At 42.1% G+C, this 22,954-nt stretch overlaps 1 protein-coding gene across 1 annotated transcript; it reads right to left on the bottom strand.

The window, feature by feature from the left end:
• Positions 1–20,151: 20,151 nt before the first annotated feature.
• Positions 20,152–22,708, bottom strand: LOC123133785 (uncharacterized). The gene is made up of 5 exons (XM_044553192.1): positions 21,887–22,708; positions 21,664–21,740; positions 21,515–21,575; positions 21,198–21,420; positions 20,152–21,109 (listed from the first exon to the last, which is right to left on the bottom strand). Exons 1-5 carry the CDS (start codon positions 22,275–22,277, stop codon positions 20,434–20,436), a joined length of 1,428 nt encoding a protein of 475 aa, XP_044409127.1. The 5' UTR covers positions 22,278–22,708; the 3' UTR covers positions 20,152–20,433.
• Positions 22,709–22,954: the final 246 nt, after the last annotated feature.

The following is a 22,954-nucleotide window of genomic DNA, read 5'->3' as shown; positions in this document are numbered from 1 at the left end:
AGGAATGGTTATGTTGTCTTACGGCATATTGCCATTCTCTCGACGATATCTTGCTAGTATATATCAAGGATCCTATGCTTCTTCCGAAAACTTATTTGTTTTGAGTTAAAATGTTTCTATACATGTTTGTGACTTCTTCCCATATTTTCTTTCGAATTTGCATTTGTTTTCTCAGGAGTGGTCACGGCTAATAGTTCAGATGAGCAGTCTGGGCCAGATGAAGATATTCCACAATAGCTGCGTGTGGCTGAAAGAAAATCTACAAAACCGCCAAGAGCACCGAAGAAAAAGGTTGAATCAGAATCAGCTAAAGAAGAAGATGATGTTCCCTCAGCTCAAAGTCAGCTAGAGGATGAGCTAGTCATAGACTCGAAAACCATGTTCTCTGATGGAAATCCCAAAAAGGGTGGCTGCGGAAGAGAAAGAAATACTGCGGTTGAGATGTCTGATCAAGAAACATACATGACTCCACCTGGAGTAGAAACTGCCCAGGAAAGGAACAACATGCTGCAAAAGATTAGCTGTCATTGGGTGAAGAAATGGTTTAATTATGAGAATGTCCGAAGAAAATAGCAGATCCTGTTTTCATTCACTCCACCCTGGAATGATTGCATTGCAGAGGGCTACCTTCGGCAGGACGATGAATAAGTAAGGCCAGCGCCTCCTCCAAATGCTCAAGCAGATTCCTTGAAAACCATAGCTGATTTTCCCGGGGAAGTTGCAAAGAGGGAAAAGGCCAAGGCCAAGCGTGAGGCAAGAATTGCGAAGAAAAATCAAGTGGAATAGTGAAATGTTGAGTTGACTCAACAGGATGTGATTGAAAAGAAGGAAAGGGCGCCTGCCCAAAAAGAAAAGAAGAAGAGGAAATCTGTTTCTCCTCGAGCTCCGAAGAAGAAGTCTGTTTCAAGAAAATCTAGAAAATTTGCACCTACCTTGTCTGATGAGGATTTGTCTGATGGTAATGCTGGTGAAGAAATTCTCATGTATGATCAGAAAGCGCTGCTCGATAAGCCGTACCAAACCCCATCTCTAGCAAATATTTTGCCACTAGTGAGATCTTCACCAAGACTTCCTCCCGTCCCCTCAAAAAAACCCTTCCGGTTCTGCTGCCCCAGTGGCAAAGAGAAAGCTAATGACTGATGAAAAAGCTTCTGCACCTGCCAAGAAGGCGAAGAAAATCATTCCCGCTCCCATAGAGGAATATGATTTTGATCTTACATTTGACATCATTGAAGGTGCCTCCTATGATGCTAATCCAGCTGATTTGGGAAGTTTGGGTCTGCCTGAAGATGTTACCAAGATGGTAGAAAAGCACTTCTCTGATCTAAAAGAAATCACCAAAGAACTCAATCAAGCTGTGGATGATAAGAAGCTTCTGGAGAAAATGAGAAGGGAAGCTAAATCTGAGTCTGAAAGAAAATATGTGAATAAGGCAATTCTTGAGATCACCAAAGCTCTCACTACCATGAGAAATAACAAGATTGATTGGCACTCCAGGATGAAGATGGATGTCTTGTAGCTTTGTGATAGTAGGAAAGAAGAGATTAAGCATCAAGCAGATCTTGCTCGACGTAGAGAACGAGAAGAAAAATGTCAGAGAGCTCTGGCTAGAGCCAATAAGCCAAAAGTGATTAAGGATCGCCGTACCCAATCTGTATCTTCTGATGCACCCATCGATACAAGTATCCCATTGCAACAGATTCCTCTATCCCCTCGTCCCGAGGAAGTTACCAGACAACAGTCTGTGCCTGCGACAGTTATCATTCCTACCCCAGGCAAACAAGAAGCTGATGTTGTGGATATGTATCTTGTCAATCCTGATGAAGTGAACATTGTGCCCGAGTAAAATGCTCCCGAAGAAAAGATTGACGAAGTGATTGAGATGGAAAAGGCAACCTCATCGCCTTTGAAGGAAGCACAAGCTGAACCCTTTGGATCCACCAAGGAGGGTGAGAAGGTTGAGGGGGAGCTAATCGCTTCCAAGGTAATTTCCCTATGGTCTCCTCATCTGGAGCTCCTGCTCCGATGGAGGTTGAACCTGCTCCTGCATCTTTGGCTTCACAGCCAGAGCAGGAAGAAAAGAAATTTGAAGATCCCATGGCTCCCAAAGATAAAGATCAAGAAGTTGCACCACCAGTTGTGTCACACCAAGTTGTACCACCAAAATTGCCTCAGCAGACTGAAGGAGATCAGGTTGTGACTCAAGAGTATGAGAAAGTTTTTGTACCACCCACAGTTGAGACCTCACCGATAGAAAAGGCCCTAGTGCATGACTCTGAGAAAGCCACTGAAGGAGTTCCAGCGAAGAAAAATGACAGTCAGTCCAGTGATCCCATGCCATCTGCCTCAGAAAATGCTGCAAAGCATCTTGCACCGTTGAAGCCCATCGAAGAGAATGCGCCAGCCTCCGATGATGTTCAGCCGATGGAAATTAACAATGAAGAACAACGGAAAAATCCTCAGGAATCATTTCCACTATTCTCAGCTGAGTATGGCCCCAATGGCCCCGCTTTCAACGAATAACTTCATTCATCGAATCTTGAATTCTTTGGGGCCATCCTGTATGATGAAGAAAGGACTTCATTATCACCCAGATTCTAGACAGAAGAGTAAGCAATCTATTATGCTCGAATCTTGTTTGGCAAGCACATGATTTTCAATCATAAGGTGTTGAACTTCGCCAAGCTCGAAGAGATGCCCTGCTTCCATAATACATTTGATCATATTGAACATGCTCTTCTGAAGGGATTCATGCGTTTCAATCGTGGCTGGAACAAGGAAGTTATTGTTCAGTTCTATGCCATGATGTACATCACAGGAGATTTGGGCAATACCTCAACATGGACGCTTGAATGGATGACTAGCAGGGAGAGAATCAAATGCTCGAAGGATCACCTTTTGGCTCTGATAAATTTGCCTTGATGTGAATTTGAGAATAATAGAGAACACATATTGCATTTCTAGGAAGTGTCCAATGAACAACTCCATATCCTGATGGATCCTACTATGGTGGGCGACGAATGCATTGATGTTGATCCAAAGAAGTTCGCATACGATAACAAAGTGCTCTTTCACATTCTATGCAATACCATCACGCCAACAAACAGGCCCAACTCCATTAAAGGCATCGTAGGAAATGCTCTTGTATCAATATCTCACGGAATCAGTTTGGCATTCCTGATCTTTTCATTCGGAACATGGCATGTGCTGCAGATAGTCCTCAATCGCTGAAACCATATGCTCCATGGATTATGTTCTCCATTGAGAAGCTCACATATGAGAAATTCTTCTAGGCTTACGAGCTGAAAGTATTCATGCCACCAGTTCGTGACATTCTGCGCATTGTAAAGGATAACAGAAAAGGGAAGAAACCGGTCGATGCTGCTGCAAACGCCTCTACATCTGATAATGCACCACGGACACAGATGCTAGGATTGAAATCCAATACAAAGAAAATCCATCAATCTGAGGTTTGTATTCGCGCGCAGCAGACTTTGGAAAGACACATCGGGATGGACAGAAAAGAAAAAGTGGAATTGACGACTGAGTTGAATCTGATTCACAATCACACTCGCCAAATTCTTCTGCATGAGAAGGATGCAAGAAAGTGATCACGGACCTTGCCGTGGAAGCATTACTCTCACAAGGATCTAGCCAAGAAGGGCCTATTCAAGGAATATGATCATCTGGACTTGCTTGAAGTACCGCGTATCCGAAGACAAACTCCAGTACTCCCTTAGCGTTTTGCTTTACCAGATCTGCTGTTTGTTAATCATGATGATGAGATTGTAGATACACCAGCACTCGTATCTACAAGCCTGATGTCCATCCTTCCAAGGCCAAGGCTGCTACTCCTGCTTATGCCTCGACCATTCCACATTCTTTTGACTCTGATTCTACGAGTCGTTTCTATTCTGATTCAGAAGATTCTCCCACAGAGTAATTCCTTGAATGTCCTCTCTTTCCTTTTTGACACTTGTTACAAAAGGGGGAGAATTACATTGAGTGATAGTTTATTGGGGTTTGTAGGGTGTGTGTTTTTGTTTGCCATTTGGTTTCCCCTCGAACAATTTGCTTCAAGAACTTTATCGCACCACATGTGGTGCTGAAAAATTCGATCGTCATGTAACGTTAATAACCGTGTGTAATATTATTTGCTTCGCACTATTTGTCTACAAGCGCCATCGAATGTTTATCCTATGACTGATTATCATCGGAAATCATTTATCTTACAGGAACACATAACTGCTCCTCAAAGAAGAACAGAGAATCATCAAATGATATATTATATTGAAAAGTACCTCAAGTTCTAAATGATGTATAGTTGTTGTGGTTGGATATGCTCTTATTGCTATCTCTCATTATCTAATATTGTAGGAAGTTAAAGGTAGCCTATGTACAAAGTACCTTTTTGAAGGCTATCTATATGACTGACAAAGTGTTTTTCCTCTTAGATATCATTTGCATCATCTCTATTGCAGGAAAATCACCTTCAAAGCATATCCACTTAGAGCAACGAATTATTTTTTGATCCTGCTCTGATCATATCGAATATCTAACATGCAGGAAAACTATATCTCATGTGGATTCAAATTGTGTTCTGAGAAAACCTTCATGACTTATCCTTGTCACAAATCTCTCAACGCTTGCTTCACATCTAACCCTTGTTGAAGTTTTTGTGACAGGAACTACCTCAGACACCGTCGAGTGCATTCAAAGACCTCAATTATATGATCTGCTATCAATGACACTCATAGGAAGAGAAATCTTGTTTCCCGAACCGAAGCATATCTTAAGGGGGAGAATATTTCATCTTCGTAATTATCTCTCGTCTTTTCATTATTCTTCGCATTACATTTCATTCCTTATCTATCATTTGATGTGATTTGTTTTGTCAACAGTCGTCCAAAACGGGCTGGGGGATTGTTGGTGTAATATCTTCCTATCTTGTGTTTTGGAGATTGTTGACAGAAACAGGTATGGACTAACTTGTTTGCTAGTGCATACAGAGAGAAAAGTCCATACACAACGGAAGAATATGCTGTCTCTAGTGCTGAGTTTGAGGAACTTCACCGAAGCACATCTACGTTGCAGAGAAAAATGAGATATACTTGTTGAAGTGATAGAGTCGAGAAGATTGATGAGAATAAATTGACCACTCGAAGGTTTACTGCTGAAGCAAAGCGTTTGATTCGGTACTGTCGTCCAAAGAAATTGACTGCAGCCATGGAAGTCAAAGACTATGTGAAGACGTAGCATTCATTTAGTTGTTCTTCTTTCATTCAATTGAGTCATAGGACCTCCGCACTATTAAGAGGGGTATATGTTCTCGATGCTTAGATCCGCTGTGATGCTTAGCCGAAACCTATGAAATTTGCGAGAGAAATCTCTTTGAGCTCCGAGAAAATACTTACCAACAAGAGACCGTGATCTTCTTCGCTGCGAGAGATTTGCCTCGGACCGAGGAGTTAGCATTTCTTGCTCCACAAGAAATGTTACCAATGTGCTCAAATCCGACTGTTGGAATTGTGTCGTTGGTCATTGGCTGATCCCGATGTCTAATTTGTTCATTTCCCATCAGGGAAGGCTGCGGCTATAAATAGCCACCCCGCTCCAACGTTGTCCGTTGGCTGCTCCGCTTGAAATTTCTAAGAAGATTGATTTGAGCAACCCCTCTCCGAGTGATTTGAGTTTAAGATCCACCCAGAGAAAAACCAAGAGCCCAAACTTAGACAGTGGTTTAGCATCACAGCGGCTTTGAGTGAGAGTTATTGTACCTATTACTCTAGAGAGCTGCGCACACTCTAGACGGATAGGTTTCGGCTTCGAGTGATGAAGAGTTGTTGTCTTCACCGAGCCTGATCTTCAACAGCCAAGAGTGATTGTGGTTCGCGAAGGTCGACCGAAGGTTTGGAGATCGCCGACAAGGATCTACCACGAGTGAAATCAACCTGTGTCTGACCAGCTCTGTGTTGAAGGAGAATAGGATGAAGAGAGTTTATCTTCAATGTTAAGTAACAACCCCTTCAACCAGACGTATCCCTTTGGCAGAAGGATGAGCTGGTCTACCAAATCTCTCTATCGCCATTGAGCACCACTGGTTATTTCTATTCTACTGCATTTCCTTCAGTAATTCTTATTCGTGTTCTGTGCCGATAGATATCTTGATCAGTCTATACTGTTATCTTCACACCGTGTGTCTGTGTTCTTCCCAGCTCTTCGTCATCATATGTATTTATTTGTTACCATCCTGTACCTCAGTTTTACCTGTGAAATTTGTGAGTAGTTATTTAGTATGCTTCTGATGAAGAAGATTGATTCAACATATTTCCTTCGACGCCCTATTCTGTTGTGTGATTGACTTAAGTTTCAAAGCTTTCGAAAGAAAATTTGAATTTCCCATTCACCCCCCCTCTGGTCGATATACTTTCGGTCCTAATAGCAACCCTGTTCGAACACTCTATTATTACGAAGCCAATGGGAAGTTTTTAAAATACATGATCAACATTTTTTCGTACACATTGTGTGTTTTGTATACATTTTTCGTATACACAACAAACACTTTTCCTATACACATCTAACATTTTTCAAATACTTGATTAACATTTTCTAAATACTTGACTAATTAACATGTTGTCTGTTTTTTCATACACATTGTATATTCTCTGTATAAATGAGGAATATTTTTTCAATACACATTTCACATTTTTCTAATGACTGATTAACATTTTTTCAAATGTTTTATGTAAAGTGTTTTTTGTAATATATATTTAGAATACTTGGAAGTATAAAGTAAAAAATGAAAGCAAAAAACATGAAGAAAAACCAGAAAAAATGAGGCTCTGCACTCCCGCGCGGGGCTGGCCAATTTAGGCCATGTTCGGTTGACAGGGTTGTGGAGGGGTTTTGACAGGGATTGAGGTGGATTTAGGCCATGTTCGGTCCCCACTCCCGCGCGAGACTCCTCTACAAGTCAAATCCCCCCCAAATCCCCTCCAATCCTCTTAGGGCAGGGTGTAACCGAACAAAGCCTTAGGGAGATTCCCGACGGGTCTGGCTCTAAGCGAGACATAGCGCTGCCTGGTGCAGCCTATGCAAGGTGATGTGCTTGGGCAAGGACCAGTTTAAGCGAGGCGGCCAGGTGGTGGGGCGCAGCGACTATTTATCGCACTAAGTGATTCCCCAGGGATCTTTCGCATCGACGTAAATAGTATTGGGCCGGCCCAGTTAGCGCTCACAGATTCAAAAAATCGTGAAGAAAATGGGCGAACCCAGGGTTCAAACCCCGGTCTCCAGCGCGGTCACCGGCGCAACTAACTACTCCGCCCACTTTGAGTTACTAGCTAGTAGTCGGACTGCGACCTACTAGAGGCGAGCAGAGCCGGTCTTCTCCATTTTTTCTTTTATTTTTTCATTTTCTTTTCTTTTATTTTTATCTTCTCCGAATTTTCATTCTTTTCGTTTTTCTTCTTTCCGATTTGTTTCATTTTTTGTTTTTCTTTGTTTCTTTCTGTTTTCATTCTACATTCTTATATACATGATCAACATTTTTTAATATTTGTTCAACATTTTTCAAATACTTGCTCAACATTTTTCAAATACATATTCAACACTTTTAATATACATGATCAACATTTTCTGTATGCACGTTCAACATTGTCCAAACTCTTATGCAACATTTTATTACTTATTCATCATATTCCAAATACATGTTCAATAATTTTTAAATAGTCGTTCAACATTTTTAATGCTTATTAAACATTTTTAAATACTTGTTCAACATTATTAATACTCTTTTAACATTTTCAAATACTTGTTCAACAGTTTTTAAAATACTCATTCCCATTTTTTTATTACTTATTCAACATTTCTATTACTTATTCAACATTTTCAAATAATTGTTCAACATTTTTTCAAATACTTGTTCAATATTTTTTAATACTTATTCAACATCTTTGAAGTACTCATTCAACATTTTAATACTTATTCAACATTTTCTGTGTTTGTTAAGCAGTATTTTTTTTCGGAAAAAGCATGTGAAAACCGAGTAAAAAATACATAAAAAGAATATTGAGTTAGACGAGTTAAAATGAAGAGAAAAAAAGGGTAAACACAGGAAAAGAAAGTAAACTTGGTAAAACCCGGCTCATTTTCCTTCTAGTAGGCGCCTTCTCCATAGTGTACAACAAGTTCAGTCTGTCGCAGTGGATAGCACCGCTCGGAATCAACAAGCCAATCCCAGGATTGATACCTCGCTAGCACCATTTTTAACTTTGTTTTTTTTAAAAAAAACTATTCGCTACGGTGGGCCGCCTCGACTACTAAGTTGGATGAGAGAGGAGAGGAGACAAAAAAGAAGCGAGCTACAGATTAACAGCCGGCTATAACACGGGCTTCAAAAAACATTGTGAGGAAGTAAGGTGAACCATGTATTAATAAAGTATTACTTGTTAGCAACTAGCTACTATACGTATTGGCTATTAGGTCAGCTACGTGTGACATGTCAATTTCATATAGCCGATAGCTGGCTCTACTTTTAACCATGCTCTTAATCGAGATATAGGGGCACCCATGGTGGTGGTGGTGGGAGGGGAGGGGGGCTGTGTAGGCTAGGCTAGGCCTGCACGCGAATGCGTGGGGAGATCGGGCGTGCTGCAGCAGGCCGAGATATTTTCTCCAAGGCGTAGCTGGCCGAGATCGTGTGCGCTGGACGGCAATTCCTATTTGGCGCGTGGGTCGCTGCATAGCGACCCAACGCATACTCTCCCCATGCGCCATGTCCTTAATATGGGCCGGCCCATACTATTTTTCTATTGCTTTTTCGTTTGGATTTTCTATTATTTTCTTCTGTCGTTTTATTTTTTACTTTTCTTCTTTTCTTTTCCTTCTTTCTTTTATTCCTTTTTTTTATTTTTCTAATTTCATGAATATTGTTTTGAACATTTTTTAACCCGCAATTTTTTTGGAACTTAAGAACAATTTATGCAATTCGTGAACAATTTTTGAATTAACTAACCTATTTATGCAACAAGTTCAGTCTGTCGCACAGTGCTCGGAATCAACAAGCCAATCTTAGGGTTGATACCTCGCTAGCACCATTTTACACTTTGTTTTGTTTTTCAAAAACTATTCGTTACAGTGGGCCGCCCCGACTACTAAGTTGGATGAGAGAGGAGAGGAGAGAAAAGGGAAGCGAGCTACAGATTAACAGCCGGCTGTAACACTGGCTTTAATAAACATCGTGTGGAAGTAAGATAAACCATGTATTAATAAAGTATTACTTTTTAGCAACTAGCTACTATATGTATTGGTTGTTAGGTCAACTATATGTGACATGACAACTTAATATAGCCGGTAGCTGGCTCTACTATTAACCATGCTCTTAATCCAGATATAAGGGTGCCCCGTGGTGGTGGTGGTGGTGGGGGGGGGGGGGGGCTGTACAGGGTAGGCTAGGCTATGCTAGGCCTGTAGGCGAATGCGTTGGGAGACCGGGCGTGCTGCAGTAGGCTGAGATGTTTTTCCTAAGGCGTAGCTGGCTGAGATCACGCGCGGTGGACGACAATTCCTATTTGGCGCGTGGGTCACTGCATGGCGACCCAGCGCATACTCTCCCCATGCGCCACGTCCTTAATATGGGCCGGCCCATACTGTTTTTTCAATTGCTTTTTCCTTTGGATTTTCTATTATTTTCTTCTGTTGTTTTATTTTCTACTTTTCTTCTTTGCTTTTCCTTCATTCCTTTATTCCTTTTTCTATTTTTCTAATTTCATGAATATTGTTTTGAAATTTTTGAACATTTTTTGAACCCGCAAACGTTTTTGGAACTTAAGAACAATTTACGCAATTCGTGAAAATTTTTTGAATTAACTAACCTATTTTTCCAAGTTTGTGAATATATTTTGAATTCACAATTTTTTGAATTCATGTACATTTTTTGAATTTGCGTTTTTTTGAATTCGAGAACAAAATTTTAAATTTGTTAATATATTTTACAAACTCGCGATCAATTTTTGAAATTCGTGAACAGTTTTTAAACTTACTATTTTTCTAATGTCATGAATATTTATTGGAATCTTGTACTCTTTTGAGTACGTGAACACTTTTTTGATTCACAAATTTTCTTTTGAACACACAAATTTTTTTTGAAACCATGAACATTTTATGATTTCCCTAACCTTTTTCCAAAATTGAATATATATTTTGCAATTCTGAACATATTTTCAAATCCACGGATATTTTTGGATGCACTTTTTTTTCATAATTTGCAATCGTTTTGATATTTGAAAGTTTTTTGAAACCCTAAGTTATTCTAAAGAAGAAAAAACACAAAAAACAAAAAACAGAGAGCAAAAGAAATGAAATAAAAAACCTGGGGCGTCTTTCACAACACATGAGCCGGCCCAGAAGCTCACGCTGGCGAGCAAAGCTGCACGTTTGCTTGTCACCCTGCGTGCTGTGTGCCAAATAGGAGCTCCCCCTATGGACGTGATGGTTTGTTTGATTCATGTCCTCCATATTGTGCATGAGAAAAATCGACTGCCTGGCCCTGCTTGGGCTAGTGTTGTTTCGTCCCCACGCCTGGTTAGGCTATTCAATTAGAGATTCTTAGGTAAAACTTCTGCCCCCTCTGATCCAATTTAAGTGACACACGTCATTTAATTCGGGTGTGCATCATTTAATTCGGATCAGAGGAAGTACAAAATCTGCACGTACTAGTGCATTTCAATTGGTAACTACTCCTCTGATTCTAGCTAACCGTCCTTGAAATGAACTAATACGTAATACTCGTTGTAGAACCCGCTCATAGGAATAGCATTACAAACTAAAATATGTTACGACACATATGACTTCTCTTGATTGGTAACATTATTGTTGCCCAGGAGATTGCTCACTCATTTAGTTTAAATTCTTTCAAACAAAAGTGCTTCATGCTAAAAATTGATCTTGCTAAAGTTTTTGATAGACTCGAGTGGGATTTTATTGCTGTTGCTTTAGCTCGTAAAGGTTTAATGCCCATTTCATTAAGTTGATTCATGCTTGCATAGCTACTTATACTTTTTTAGTTATTATCAATGGGCAACCTTTTGGTAAATTTAAGAGTTCCAGAGGTATAGACAGGGGTGTCCTCTCTCCCCCTCTCTTTTTATCTTAGCTGTTAATGAACTATCAATGGCTCTTCAGGATGCCATACATAATAACATGCTTTCTGATATCTCTTTGGGTCCCCAATGGCCCCCTATACACTCCTTGATGTTTGCAGATGACCTATTGGTGTTTCGTGCAGCAATAAAGCAGGAAACTGAAGCCATCCTTCAGATCTTAAATCATTTCTGTTCCCTTTCAGGCCAAGTCCCAAATTGGGCAAAGTCAGGAATTATGTTTACCGCTAATGTTGATTTGCAGCTCAGACAAGAAATAAAAGGTTTGTTTCCTGTCCTTGATATCGATGACTCTTTTATCCACCTAGGACATCCTCTGGTCTTGCCTGCTAAGAATAGATCTGCTGCTTACTCATTTGTGGAGGACAAGTTTAAATCCAAGCTTACAACGTATAAGGCAAACAGAACGTCTCACTCCGCTAGGCTTACTCTTATTAAATATGTTTTCTCTTCTATCCATGTTTATTATATGTCAAATATTTTGTTCTCCAAAAAATTGCTTGCTAGTATTACTGCTATTATTAGGAGATTTGGTGGACATGGATAAAAGATGATAACACTTCAAGATATATTTGCTTAAGGGCATGGGCGGATATTTGTACTGACAAGAAAAGTGGTGGTTTAGGTATTAGAAATCTCCAGGCCTTGAATCAGAGCTTGATCCTCTCTGCGGCTTGGAGAATTGCTCAAGACCCAATTAGTAATCTTGCTCTTATTTTGAAGTCAAAATACCACACTCACACTTCTAATTGGAGAGCTAAGCCTAGTTGTCCAAAATCTGTTTTTTGGGCTGCCATTTTAAAGGTAAAACCTCTATTGGAATCTGCTTGTTTTACACAAATAGTTGATGGCTCCTCTTCCATTTGGAGTACTCCCTGGTTTAATAGTTGGCAGGACATCTATGACAATCTTGTCATTCAGCAACCACATTTTAGTTATCTTGCAACTATTAAAGACTTGTGGATCCCAAATAGTAAGGCTTGGAACCATGAACTAATTAACTCTCTTTTTACTCCACATGTGGCCACCACCATTTTAAACACTCTATCATTGATGATGTGGGCCAAGACATGCTTATTTGGAAACTGACTCCTGCAGGGAAGTGTTTAACAAAAAGTGCATATAGACATTGTTTTGAAAATCTGTAGTTGCCGCAGAACTAGATGCCTAAACAAGTACCTCAGCAGGTTCTTAACTTGCTCAATCAGGTTTGGGCTGAGAAGCAAATGATCCCAAAAGTTCAGACCTTTGCTTGGAGACTACTAAGAAAATCCCTAGCAACAGGTAAAAGAGCAGGTCATTTTTCTAGACATATTTCACTTATTTGCTCAAGGTGTAATTTAGAGGAAGATGACATGCATTTGTTTTTCGATTGCCACTTCATGAAAGCTGTTTGGTTCCTACAGCCTTGGTTTATCAACACTGACTCTTTACAACAAGAACAACACTCTATTCCTGATATCCTTAATTTCCTACTAAATTCTAATCATCCCTTCATGTTAGTTAATAATCTTTACACTATGCTTTGGTGCATTTGGAAAGCTAGAAATGATGCTCTTTTCGACCGCGCTAAAATACATCCAAAAAAGGTGTTTGCTGTCTTCTCAGCTTTATTGTAGGATTTTCAGATCGTTGATGCAAGCCTGCAGGTTCAACAGCCAACTGATGACCAGCGGTTGTGTCAGCAACAACATGAAAAGCTACAACATGATATTCCTTTTGCAGATACAGATGTACAGATATATTTAGATGCAGCATGGGCTCCATCGTCTGATGGTGAGCCGCAACAAGCAGGATTGGGCATCCACATCCAACTTTGTCACCATCATGCTTCCAACATCTATGTTGCAGCGTTGTCTCCGCCAGTAGGCTCTCCTCTCCAGGCTGAAGCGTACGGTCTATTGCTGGCGGTCAAGGTGGCAGAAGCTCTTCGTCTTCACAATGCTTACTTCCTCACAGATTCGCAGGTGCTTGCTTTGGCTGCTAGGTCAGATTGAAATGTGACAGAAGGACCTTGGCAGATTAGGGCCATAGTATTCCAAGTCTGATCCTCTTCTAGTTTTAATCCAAACAGGTTATCATATGTACCCAGGACACACAATGTGAAGGCTCATCATCACTTTAGACTAGCCCTTCGAATCACTACTTGTAGGTGTTTGTCATCATCAGGATCTTGTCAATGTCCTGTGTGTACCGTCCTCACAGTTTCGAGTGTTTCACCACTTAGACTGATGCTTGTAAAATGTACTTGATGCTTATCAATAAAGTCATAAGAGTCTAAAAAAGATTGGACACGACCATGAATTATAGCTTACCAGGGGGTCACGTGGGCCAGAGTAATGACCCTTTCATGTTTTGGACACATCAAGATTTCTAGGCCAAACTACCATGGAATCATTGAGGACACAACCAAATAGACCCGAGGCAGGTCTTCCGCAAATGGATGAGATTAACAACACTATTCTTCTTATTTCCAAGGTAAAAACCCAATGTTACTTTTCCCATTCCGGCCTATTAGTTTGTGCAATGTTCTTTATAAGATCGCCTCCAAGGTTATTGAGTTTATTTCTAAAGTCTGCTTTTTGTCCCTGGTCTTTTATGAAAAGAAATAAGGCTGAGAGACATATGCCGCGTGGAGTGGAGTTATTATGATAAAGTTGGGATTCATGGAGAGATGGGTTAACATTATCATGGGCATGATAAGCTCCCTGCCCTTTTCAGTCTTATTCAATAGTGATAAGCTTAAGGATTTAAACCCACATGGGGGATCTGACAGGGTAACCCTATTTCATCATATTTTTTTGCTGGCGGCAGAAGGCCTTTCGTGCCTTCTAAATTATTCCACCGTCCCAAGCCTTTGTTCTTCCACGATCTCATTTGGAGTCCTCCGTCGGTACTCTGCCGGAGGGGGAATCAATCACGGAGGGCTTCTACATCAACCTTGCTGCACCTCCAATGATGTGCGAGTAGTTCCCCACAGGACCTATGGGCCCATAGTGATTAGCTAGATCTCTCTCTCTCTCCCTCTATCTCCTTTATCTCTCTCTCTCTCTCCCTCATTACGATCTTCAATACAATGTTCTTTTCAGATATCGATATGATGTAATCCTTTTGTGTTGTGTGTTTGTTGGGATCCGATGAATTGTGGGTTTATGATCATATTATTCATTGAAAGTAAATGAGTTATACATTGAACTTTATTATGTGTGATTGTTATAGCTATGTAATGATTTCCGATTTATGAGTTATCTTTAGCCAAGTTAATGATTAGATCTTCAGTGGAAGTGGTGCGTAGTAGTAGGTTCAATCTTGCGGAGTCCTCACCTAGTGACGGAAGGGGTAGCGAGGCACATATTTGTATTGTTTCTACTAAGGGCAAGACGATGGGGTTTGATCATATTACTTGATCTTATTTTGTCTACATAATGTCATCATGCTCCAAGCATTACTCTGTTTGTTATGAACTTAATACCTCTAGATTCATGCTGGATAGCGGTCGAGGGGTGGAGTTATAGTAGTAGATGCAGATGGATGTCAATCTACTTGTCACAGAAGTAATGCCTATGTACTGGTCATGCCATGAATAACATCATAACTATGCGCTTTCTATTAATTGCCCAACAATAATTTGTTCACCCACCGTATCGTTATGCTTATGAGAGAGATGCCTCTAGTGAAAACTATGCCCCCGGGTCTATTTAAATCATATTACTAAAACCCCAAATACCTTGCTGCAATTTATTTTATTTACTTTTATTTTACTTTGCAATTTATATATCTCCTACTATCAGATTTGATATTTGCAATTAACAAGTACAAGGGGATTGACAACCCTCTTGCCCGCATTGGGTGCAAGTATTTGCTCTTAGGTGTGGAGGTACTGCTAAAGGTTGTTTGGATAATTCTTGTACTGGTTCGATAAACCTTAGTTCTTTACTGAGGGAAATACTTTTGCTACTATATTACTTCACCCTTCCTCTTCGGGGAAATCCCAACGCATTCCACAAGTAGCACTAATCCGGATCTTCAACTTCAGCATCGTACTCTTGCTGCTGCCGGGGAGCATCTCCTTTACCTGTACCACCATGTACATCATCTTGTACATCTTCTGCATCTGCTTCAACTTGCACTAGAGATGGAGCTACAGGAACTAGGTCAGAATTAATCATGTCTTGTTGTTGCTGAGGAGAAACACGCCCCTTTGTCTTCACAATATCCTCAATTGGATGGTTTTCTACAAACACTACATCATGACTTGTCACAACTTTCCTTGCTACATGATCAAATAGCTTGTAGCCAAATTCATCACCACCATAGCCAAGAAAGATGCACTGTCGTGTCTTCAAATCAATCTTTGACCTTTCATCTTGAGGAATATAAACAAATGTCTTGCACGCAAAAAACTTTCAGGTGGTCATATGAGACGTCCTTGTCATACCAAACCATGTTAGGAACATCTCCCTCCAAAGGATAACTTGGTGAGAGATTAATAAGATAAATTACAGTCATCCAAGCCTTACCTCCAAAGATCTTACGTAGCTTTGCACTTGACACCAAACATCTAACTCTGTTCACAATTGTCCTGTTCATCCTCTCAGCGAGATCATTCAGTTGTGGTGTCTTTGATGGAGTAAATTGATGCCTAATACCTTGCTGCTTGCAATATGCATCAAATGGCCCAATGTACTATCCTCCATTATCAGTGCGAATGCACTTGATCTTCTTCTCAGTTTATTTCTTAACCGAGGCTTGGAATTGCTTGAATACACCTAGTGATCTTTGGTCCTCAAAGTGAAGGCCCAAACTTTCGTAGAAAAGTCATCAATAAAAGTCACAAAGTACTTAGCACCACCAAGAGATCTTACAGACATTTTGCAAACATCATAATGTATCAAGTCCAACATCTCAGGCTTCTTGCGAGGAGGTAGAGTCTTGAAGGCAACTTTGTGTTACTTCCCCGCTAGGCAATCTTAACATTTCTTGATGTGAACTCCTTTCACACCCTTCAACAATTTTTTCTTCACTAGCACCATCACACCTTCTCACTCATGTGCCCAAGTCTCTTGTGCCATAGAGCACAATGATTACCCTCTCTAGTGCATTGACAGAATCACTAACTAGTTAGCATGAACATGATACAAAACCGAGACCATTTTACCTCTTGCAACAACCATGTTGCCTTTGGTGAGCTTGTACTATCTATTCAAAAACTGCTCAAGTAATCATCTCCATCAAGCAAACCAACTGAGATAATATTGAGACAAAGTGCCTCAACATGCCTCATAGATTCGAGGACTAACCTTGTACCATTTGCGGTCTCCAAATGCACATCTCCTTTTCCAATGATGGCTGCCCTATCATTGTTCCCCATCTTCACAACACCAAAATCACCTGATATATAGTTAATGAAGATCTCTCTGCAAGATGTAGCATGAATGGAAGCACTGCTGGCCGGTATCCAAATCATCTCATCACTATCCACAAGGTTGACAGTTTCATCAGAAACAATAGTGATCCTCTCCTCAACAGTGGAACCAAATATGCCCTCATTTGCTGCATGCATAACAAGCCTCTTCTACTGTAGTAACTCGGTTGCCCTCTGTGTCACTATCACTGTCAGCTTGCTTCTTCCTTTTCTTTTTATCCTTTTTCCACTTGTCACATTGCCACTTAATGTGGCCCTTCTGATGGCAGCGGTGGCACTCATAATGAGCATACTTGCCTCTTGATTTGCTCCTACCTCTCTCTGCCCCTTTACCTAGACCTCTACTCTTACTTCTCCCCCTGGACTGAGTGACCATCACCTCTGAATGTGAGGAAGAACTAGCTTCAGCCACCTTTCTCTACTCCTTCATTTAGTACCCTAGTTTTCACAAGATTCCAAGTGACAACTCCATTTGGTGTTGAATTGCAAACCGTGACCTTGAAGGTCTCCTAGTTGTCCGGTAATGAGCCTAGTAGCAGCAAGGCTCCCACTTCATCTTCAAATGTAATTCCCATTGAAGAAAGATGAATTTATAATGCTTGGAATGTATTCACATGATCTGCAATTAGAATGCCCTATTTGTACCTCAAACACATCAATTGTTTGATCAAGAACATCTTCTTTGTACCTTCTTTCTGGGCAAACAACTCTTCCAATTTCTGCTATAAGGTGTGTGCATGTGTCTCATCAATGATATGTTCAAAATATTGTCATTGACCCATTGCCGAATAAACCCACAAGCTTGGTGATGAAGTACCTTCCACTAACCTTCCTCAATGCCCTCTGGCGTCTCAGTGGAGAACACTGGCTTCCAGTATTCTTTGACATATAGCAAGTCCTCCATCTTGCCCTTCCATGCTTGTATACCATTCAAAGATATCATCCTATTGGTATCCACTTCCATCTTTCACCACAAGAAATCAGCAATTTGCACAAGCAAACCAAGACTCTGATGCCATTTGTTGGGGGTATGGACAACAACAATGCATTGCACAAATGCACCTACATGGCAAATATGCACACCACACAACCCCCTCCGCTTGTCATGAACTTTGAGGACAACAACAACCAACACGTAAGCAGCGGAATAACACAACCAACATGCACATGTGACACATGTTTTAATGTGAAAAAAACTCCTCAACTTCAGGATTAAAAAATTACGACTGCGGACCGACCGGTCCACAAAATTTCACTATGAGAATGGTGAGTACAAAGTCTTCTCTAGAACCTCTAGAGAAATATACAACACACTCTCCACGTTGCGAACCAGCAACTGCAACACCAACCACAAAAGGCAAAATTTTAGCAAAGCAGAGTTTACACATCTTCTGTCCCCTTCAGTGTTTTGCAAACTGCTCTTAAACTACTGAACCAAAGAACACCAAATTTGGCAGACAAGTAGACACACAAGTTCTTGAGATACCCCCAAAATTTCAGCCAAATTGGACACCAGTTGCATACCAAAACTGATCGTCCCCTAAAACTACTCTGTTCTAAAACTGTAGCAGTCAGAGCTAACAAAACCGCTCTCAAATCTGATGCTCCACTGACCCAATCCTCAAACCTGCTAACCAGATCGAAGTAGTCAAAGTAAGTAATGATCCCACCAAGTTTGTGGTCAATCCAAGCATGTTTGAGCCTCCAATCACCAGGTTGAACACTGTCTAGTCAGATGCAACAAATCTGGACAGAACCTCCACTTCTTCTTCTCCCTCTCTCTCACAAGTTTTGTTCCTCTCTTGTGTGTGCTCTCACATTCTCACGAATGGCAGCCACCACCAGTAGGGGTGGAGTAGCTAGGGTTTTCTCCTTGCTCCCTTCATCAGGGAACACTCACAACCGTTGGATGCAACGAAGATCAACGGTTCACATTGTGTGGGCTGATGTTGGGCTACCAACACACCTCCATGTGGAGGGACTTAGCCCAACAAGTGGGAGCCAAAATATTTTCTTGGGAAAGAGTAAATAATCCCCTTCAAAACCAGCAAGAGCAATAGCCACAGTCTGACTGTCATAGAAATTTGGGAAGGCAGCCAACTTATTAGCAAAGTTGGTTAACAATCCTGAAAAACTTCCAAAAGTCACAAGGATGGAGTGCAGCGCATCAACTTTGTGCTTGGCGGGGTTCAGGAAGCAGGCTGCATCGTCATCATAGAGGCTAACTTGGATGAAGGCGTGGCAGTGAGCAATAGGGCCGAGGATGCCACATCAGTAGCACGCTCAAGGATCCTCTGAAGTGGGTCGATGGCCAACAGGAAGTGGAAGGGGAAGAGCGGGCCACCCTGCCGCAATCCTCTTGGGTGGCAAAGTGTGAGTTATAGGAGCTCTATTGAGTAGGGTGCATGAGGAGGTTGTGGCCAAAGAGAGTGCAATGAGGTCCCTACAAGAAAATCCCATGTGTTAGAGAACATCAAATAGGTAATGCCATCTAACCGAGCCAAATACTTTGGCATTGTCCAGCTTGAAGAAAATTGAGCTTTTCTTCACTCGCTGCGGGCTCTGGCAAACTGCTTGCCAGCCGTCTAGCTCCGGAGATGCATGGATTGAGTTCCATCAGCTTGAGTGCTTTCTTGAGGGGACAATCCATCGTCCAAGATATTATGGATAATTCATGTGGCTTTTAACCTACCTCAGTTAGTATCCCGAATATGGTTGGAACCAGTTAGTTGGGTTAGCACACAACTTAAGGCGCATATTCGGGCCGTCTGGGTTCTTTTTATATTGGGTCATTATAAGATCTTTCTTAATAACTCTGGTTTCAACAATATTAGAGTTTCAAGCTTGTGCTGGTTGTCTACAAGACTGCCCACTGAAACTGTATGTGATTCTCATTGTAGTATATAGATGCGTGGGAGTTTGGCCTGTGTGTGCACAATGGCGAAGACATGGGACCAGCAGGGCCTGCCCCCCTAACATCACCGATTCAAGCCTAATATGCATGTAAACAATGATATGTATTTTCATGGAGTGGCCCTCCCCAACAAGGCTTAGCAACACTTGGCCCCACTCATTCGATTTTTCTGGCTCCGCCTCTGTGTGTGCAGCCACTTGAAGATGTAAACAATGATTTTGTTTGACTAATTTGGATGAAGGTCTACCATAAGATTACCGCTACATTTAATGCTAACATGTGTATTTTTTTTCCGTCGGGCAAACCCTCAAGATTAAGATTTCACAATAAAAATGGATGCGTGCAGCCACTTGAAGATGTAAACAATGACTTTGTTTGACTAATTTGGATGAAGGTCTACCATAAGATTACCGCTACATTTAGTGCTAACATGTGTATTTTTTTCTGTCGGGTAAACCCTCAAGATTAAGATTTCACAATAAAAATGGATGCGTGTAGCTTAAGGGCGAGTTCTTTTGGGGCTTAAGGGTTAACTAATAAGCTTCTAGACTAAAGTTTTAGCTCCGGCTGCCAGAATAAACTCGGTATGGATAACTTATTTTGACAGACACTCATAAGCCGGACACCCCTCCAAAATGTTTACCCTCATAAGCCCCAAAAGAACTGGCCCTGAAACTGCAATAATGGATACTTGTCTCTGGATAGGTTTAGCCTCCCAAAAATATTGTCACACAAGAGAACAAGGCAGGGATCATGTGGCCACGTACCGATCGAGAGGCTATACATACTCCATAGACAAATTTACCAACAAACATGACATTATATCTCCATATGTACTGGTAGAGGGCAAAGGTTAATTTAACAATCTTGACTGATCGCATGGATCAGTGTGCAATTTTTGGACAACCCTGGACACAAAGTACTTAAAGATCTCACTCCAATGCCCTGATCGACATGGTCAGATCCAAAGTACTCTGCCCCAGAGCGGCCTCCACGCTGCCCCCTCTTGTCTTTTCCTGCCGCTGCATGGGCATGGAAGCTGCAGGTGGCAAGAGCGAGAGCGAGATCGACAGCTTATTGGCATGTTCCAGCTCTTTCTCCCTCGATGCAGGAGTGCTCTTCTTCCTCTTCTTGCTCGGTGTCCCATCTGTGGTCTCGGTTGCCGTGGCTGGAGACAAACTGAGCTCCAACTCCGGCGTCTCTGCCGGAAGCCGCATCTTGTCGGCTAGTGTAATCAGAGCCCTCTGCTGTTCAAGATGCTTCTGTTGCTGGGAATCTAGGGCTTCGACGATCATCACGGGATCTGACGATGTGGCCTTAGCGCCCTTGCCGCCATCGCCGCCGTGCCATCTAAACGGGAGACGATGGTTACCTCCTCCTGGCACGACCGACGTCGCCGGTGCCATTGGCCTCGAGAGCGGCCCAGAGCCATGGCCGGTAAAGTAACCGAAGCTCTCATCTCGCATTTGCTCACCGGCTCCGGCAACTGCGGAGGTTAATGGCCACCTCCTTACCGACGAGGACGCGAAGAAGTGCGGCGTGGTCGAGGGGGCCTTCACATCATTCCTGGCCATCATGCCACGCTGGTCGAACGCCCACTCTTGATTCCTGCAGATGTTCATCATGAATTAGGGTTTCGATCCGTCGATCGTCTCTGCAGAATAGCTAGGTTTAAACGTCTAGTGATAGAATTTACCTGAAACTGCAGTTCTTGAAGCCAGATTGCATCGGAGATGGCCTGTGTTGGTGTTGGAGAATCCCATAGAGGCGGCTAGTAGTGTTCCCGCCGCCGCCGCCATTCCGCGACACGAAGAAGCCGCCGCGCTCCGCCGTCGAGGAGAGGGCGGCAGCTCTTTGGAGGAGCATGTCATGAAAGCGTCGATCACCTCTCATTGAGTGGAAATCCATAGGTGAAAATACTGTGCTCGCCACATGTAGAAGATTGAAATCATCTCATCAGCACAAGTGTTTTAGGTGAATCAGAGTGGAGTTTTTCGGATGATTAATGAGAACCTGAGGAGATTGCTCCCCTGATCCGTTGACCCTCGTGGTCTAGCTTCTTGCTTCGGTACATCTGAAGGTAAATAGATCATAAACCGAGAGTCCTATGCTATTTAAGTGAAGTATAAGCGAACTAATTGTAATTTGCACGCATGATTTACCTGCAGATGGCTTTTCACATGAGCAATACTGAGCCCCCTAACGTTCATCATCTGAAGCACCAGCTTAGGCGTAGCTCCTATATGAACAAGAAATCGAAGGTAGGAAATTAATCAGATTCGGTGCACGAAACAAATCATGAGATCATAGAATCTCACGAGCAAAACAACCGATGATTATCTCAAGAAATCAAGTAATTATGAGAAAGTTCTAGCTAGTACTTACTCTCTTGACCACCAAGCCTCTCGACAGCGCGTATGAAGGCCATGTGAAGATCAGGCGTCCACCGGAGCCTAGGCAGCTTCGATCGGTTGTACTGCCGCACCCTATGCTCGCCGCCCCCGGTACCCTTTTGGGTCTCCGAAGCATGGTTGGTGCTGCTGTTGTTGCTGGAGCTCCGGCTCCCGGCAACGTCGGTGGTGCTACCTCCATCATCCTCCTCCTCCTCGTCCTTGTCGTTGCCGACTTCTCCTTCCTCGCTCTCCATATCGATTTCTTCATTGAGATCCAGCGTGCGCTCCTTCACAGATCTCTTCCTGTCATCCATGATGATCTCAGCTATCACCTGCTTGTCCTCCACATCTCTCATAATCCTCTCCTCCTCCCTAGTTATCATCTTTCCTTCTTCTATAGCAGATATACTTGGTAGCTCACTCACTCTTTCTCTCTCTCGATCTACACCGCCTGGACTGGATCAGAATCGTGTAAGCAGGACTAGGAAAGGGGAAGGAAGAAGAGACCTAGGGATATTGGGGAACAATGATATGAAGCATACTAAAACAATAATATGTACTGTACCACTGGTGTGTGAGAGGAGAGGAAGCATAAACAATCTAGTGACGTGGGAATAAATTACGGGGGAATCGGACAGGCATTCTCCTTGTAACATTGACTTGTTTTCAACAGTTTACCAAGCAACAGATGATGTGCTTAGTTCTGGACCCTTTCCTTGGGTCTGGTTGGTAGCTATATATGTAGGCATGAGTCATACCAGAGTAAAGTAGGTACAGCCACAAAAGCTACAAACCTAGAAGGCAAAGACACAAGCTTTTGGTTAAGTTCATGAGCTAATGTTGCAAACATACTTTACCCAGATACACCAGCAGTGTGCCAGTGAGATCTTTGTCATAAGTTTTCTCTCTTTCCTGCAGTTGGCTAGGCTGCATGCACGAGCGGGCGGGGGTAGCTCATGTGACCCAATCTGCCCATCTGGCTCTGACTCCAAAAGCATCTTGATCGCTAGTTTTCTTTTGGTTTGGGACACTGACCCCCTTGTCGTGTGTATCTGAACTG

Source organism: Triticum aestivum, chromosome 6B (assembly GCF_018294505.1).
Source record: "Triticum aestivum cultivar Chinese Spring chromosome 6B, IWGSC CS RefSeq v2.1, whole genome shotgun sequence".
Lineage (NCBI taxonomy): Eukaryota > Viridiplantae > Streptophyta > Magnoliopsida > Poales > Poaceae > Triticum > Triticum aestivum.
The sequence above is the reverse complement of the archived record's forward strand: the minus strand, read 5'-3'. Positions and strand labels throughout refer to the sequence as shown.

What these genes read in the sequence shown, in the direction of transcription:
- LOC123133785 (XM_044553192.1), bottom strand. Translation starts at nt 22,277, where the DNA reads ATGATAACTAGGGAGGAGGAGAGGATTATGAGAGATGTGGAGGACAAG. An exon ending in ATGTGAAAAGCCATCTGCAG is followed by an intron (nt 21,576 to 21,663) that starts GTAAATCATGCG and finishes ATTTACCTTCAG; the next exon opens with ATGTACCGAAGCAAGAAGCT. An exon ending in TTCAAGAACTGCAGTTTCAG is followed by an intron (nt 21,110 to 21,197) that starts GTAAATTCTATC and finishes GAACATCTGCAG; the next exon opens with GAATCAAGAGTGGGCGTTCG.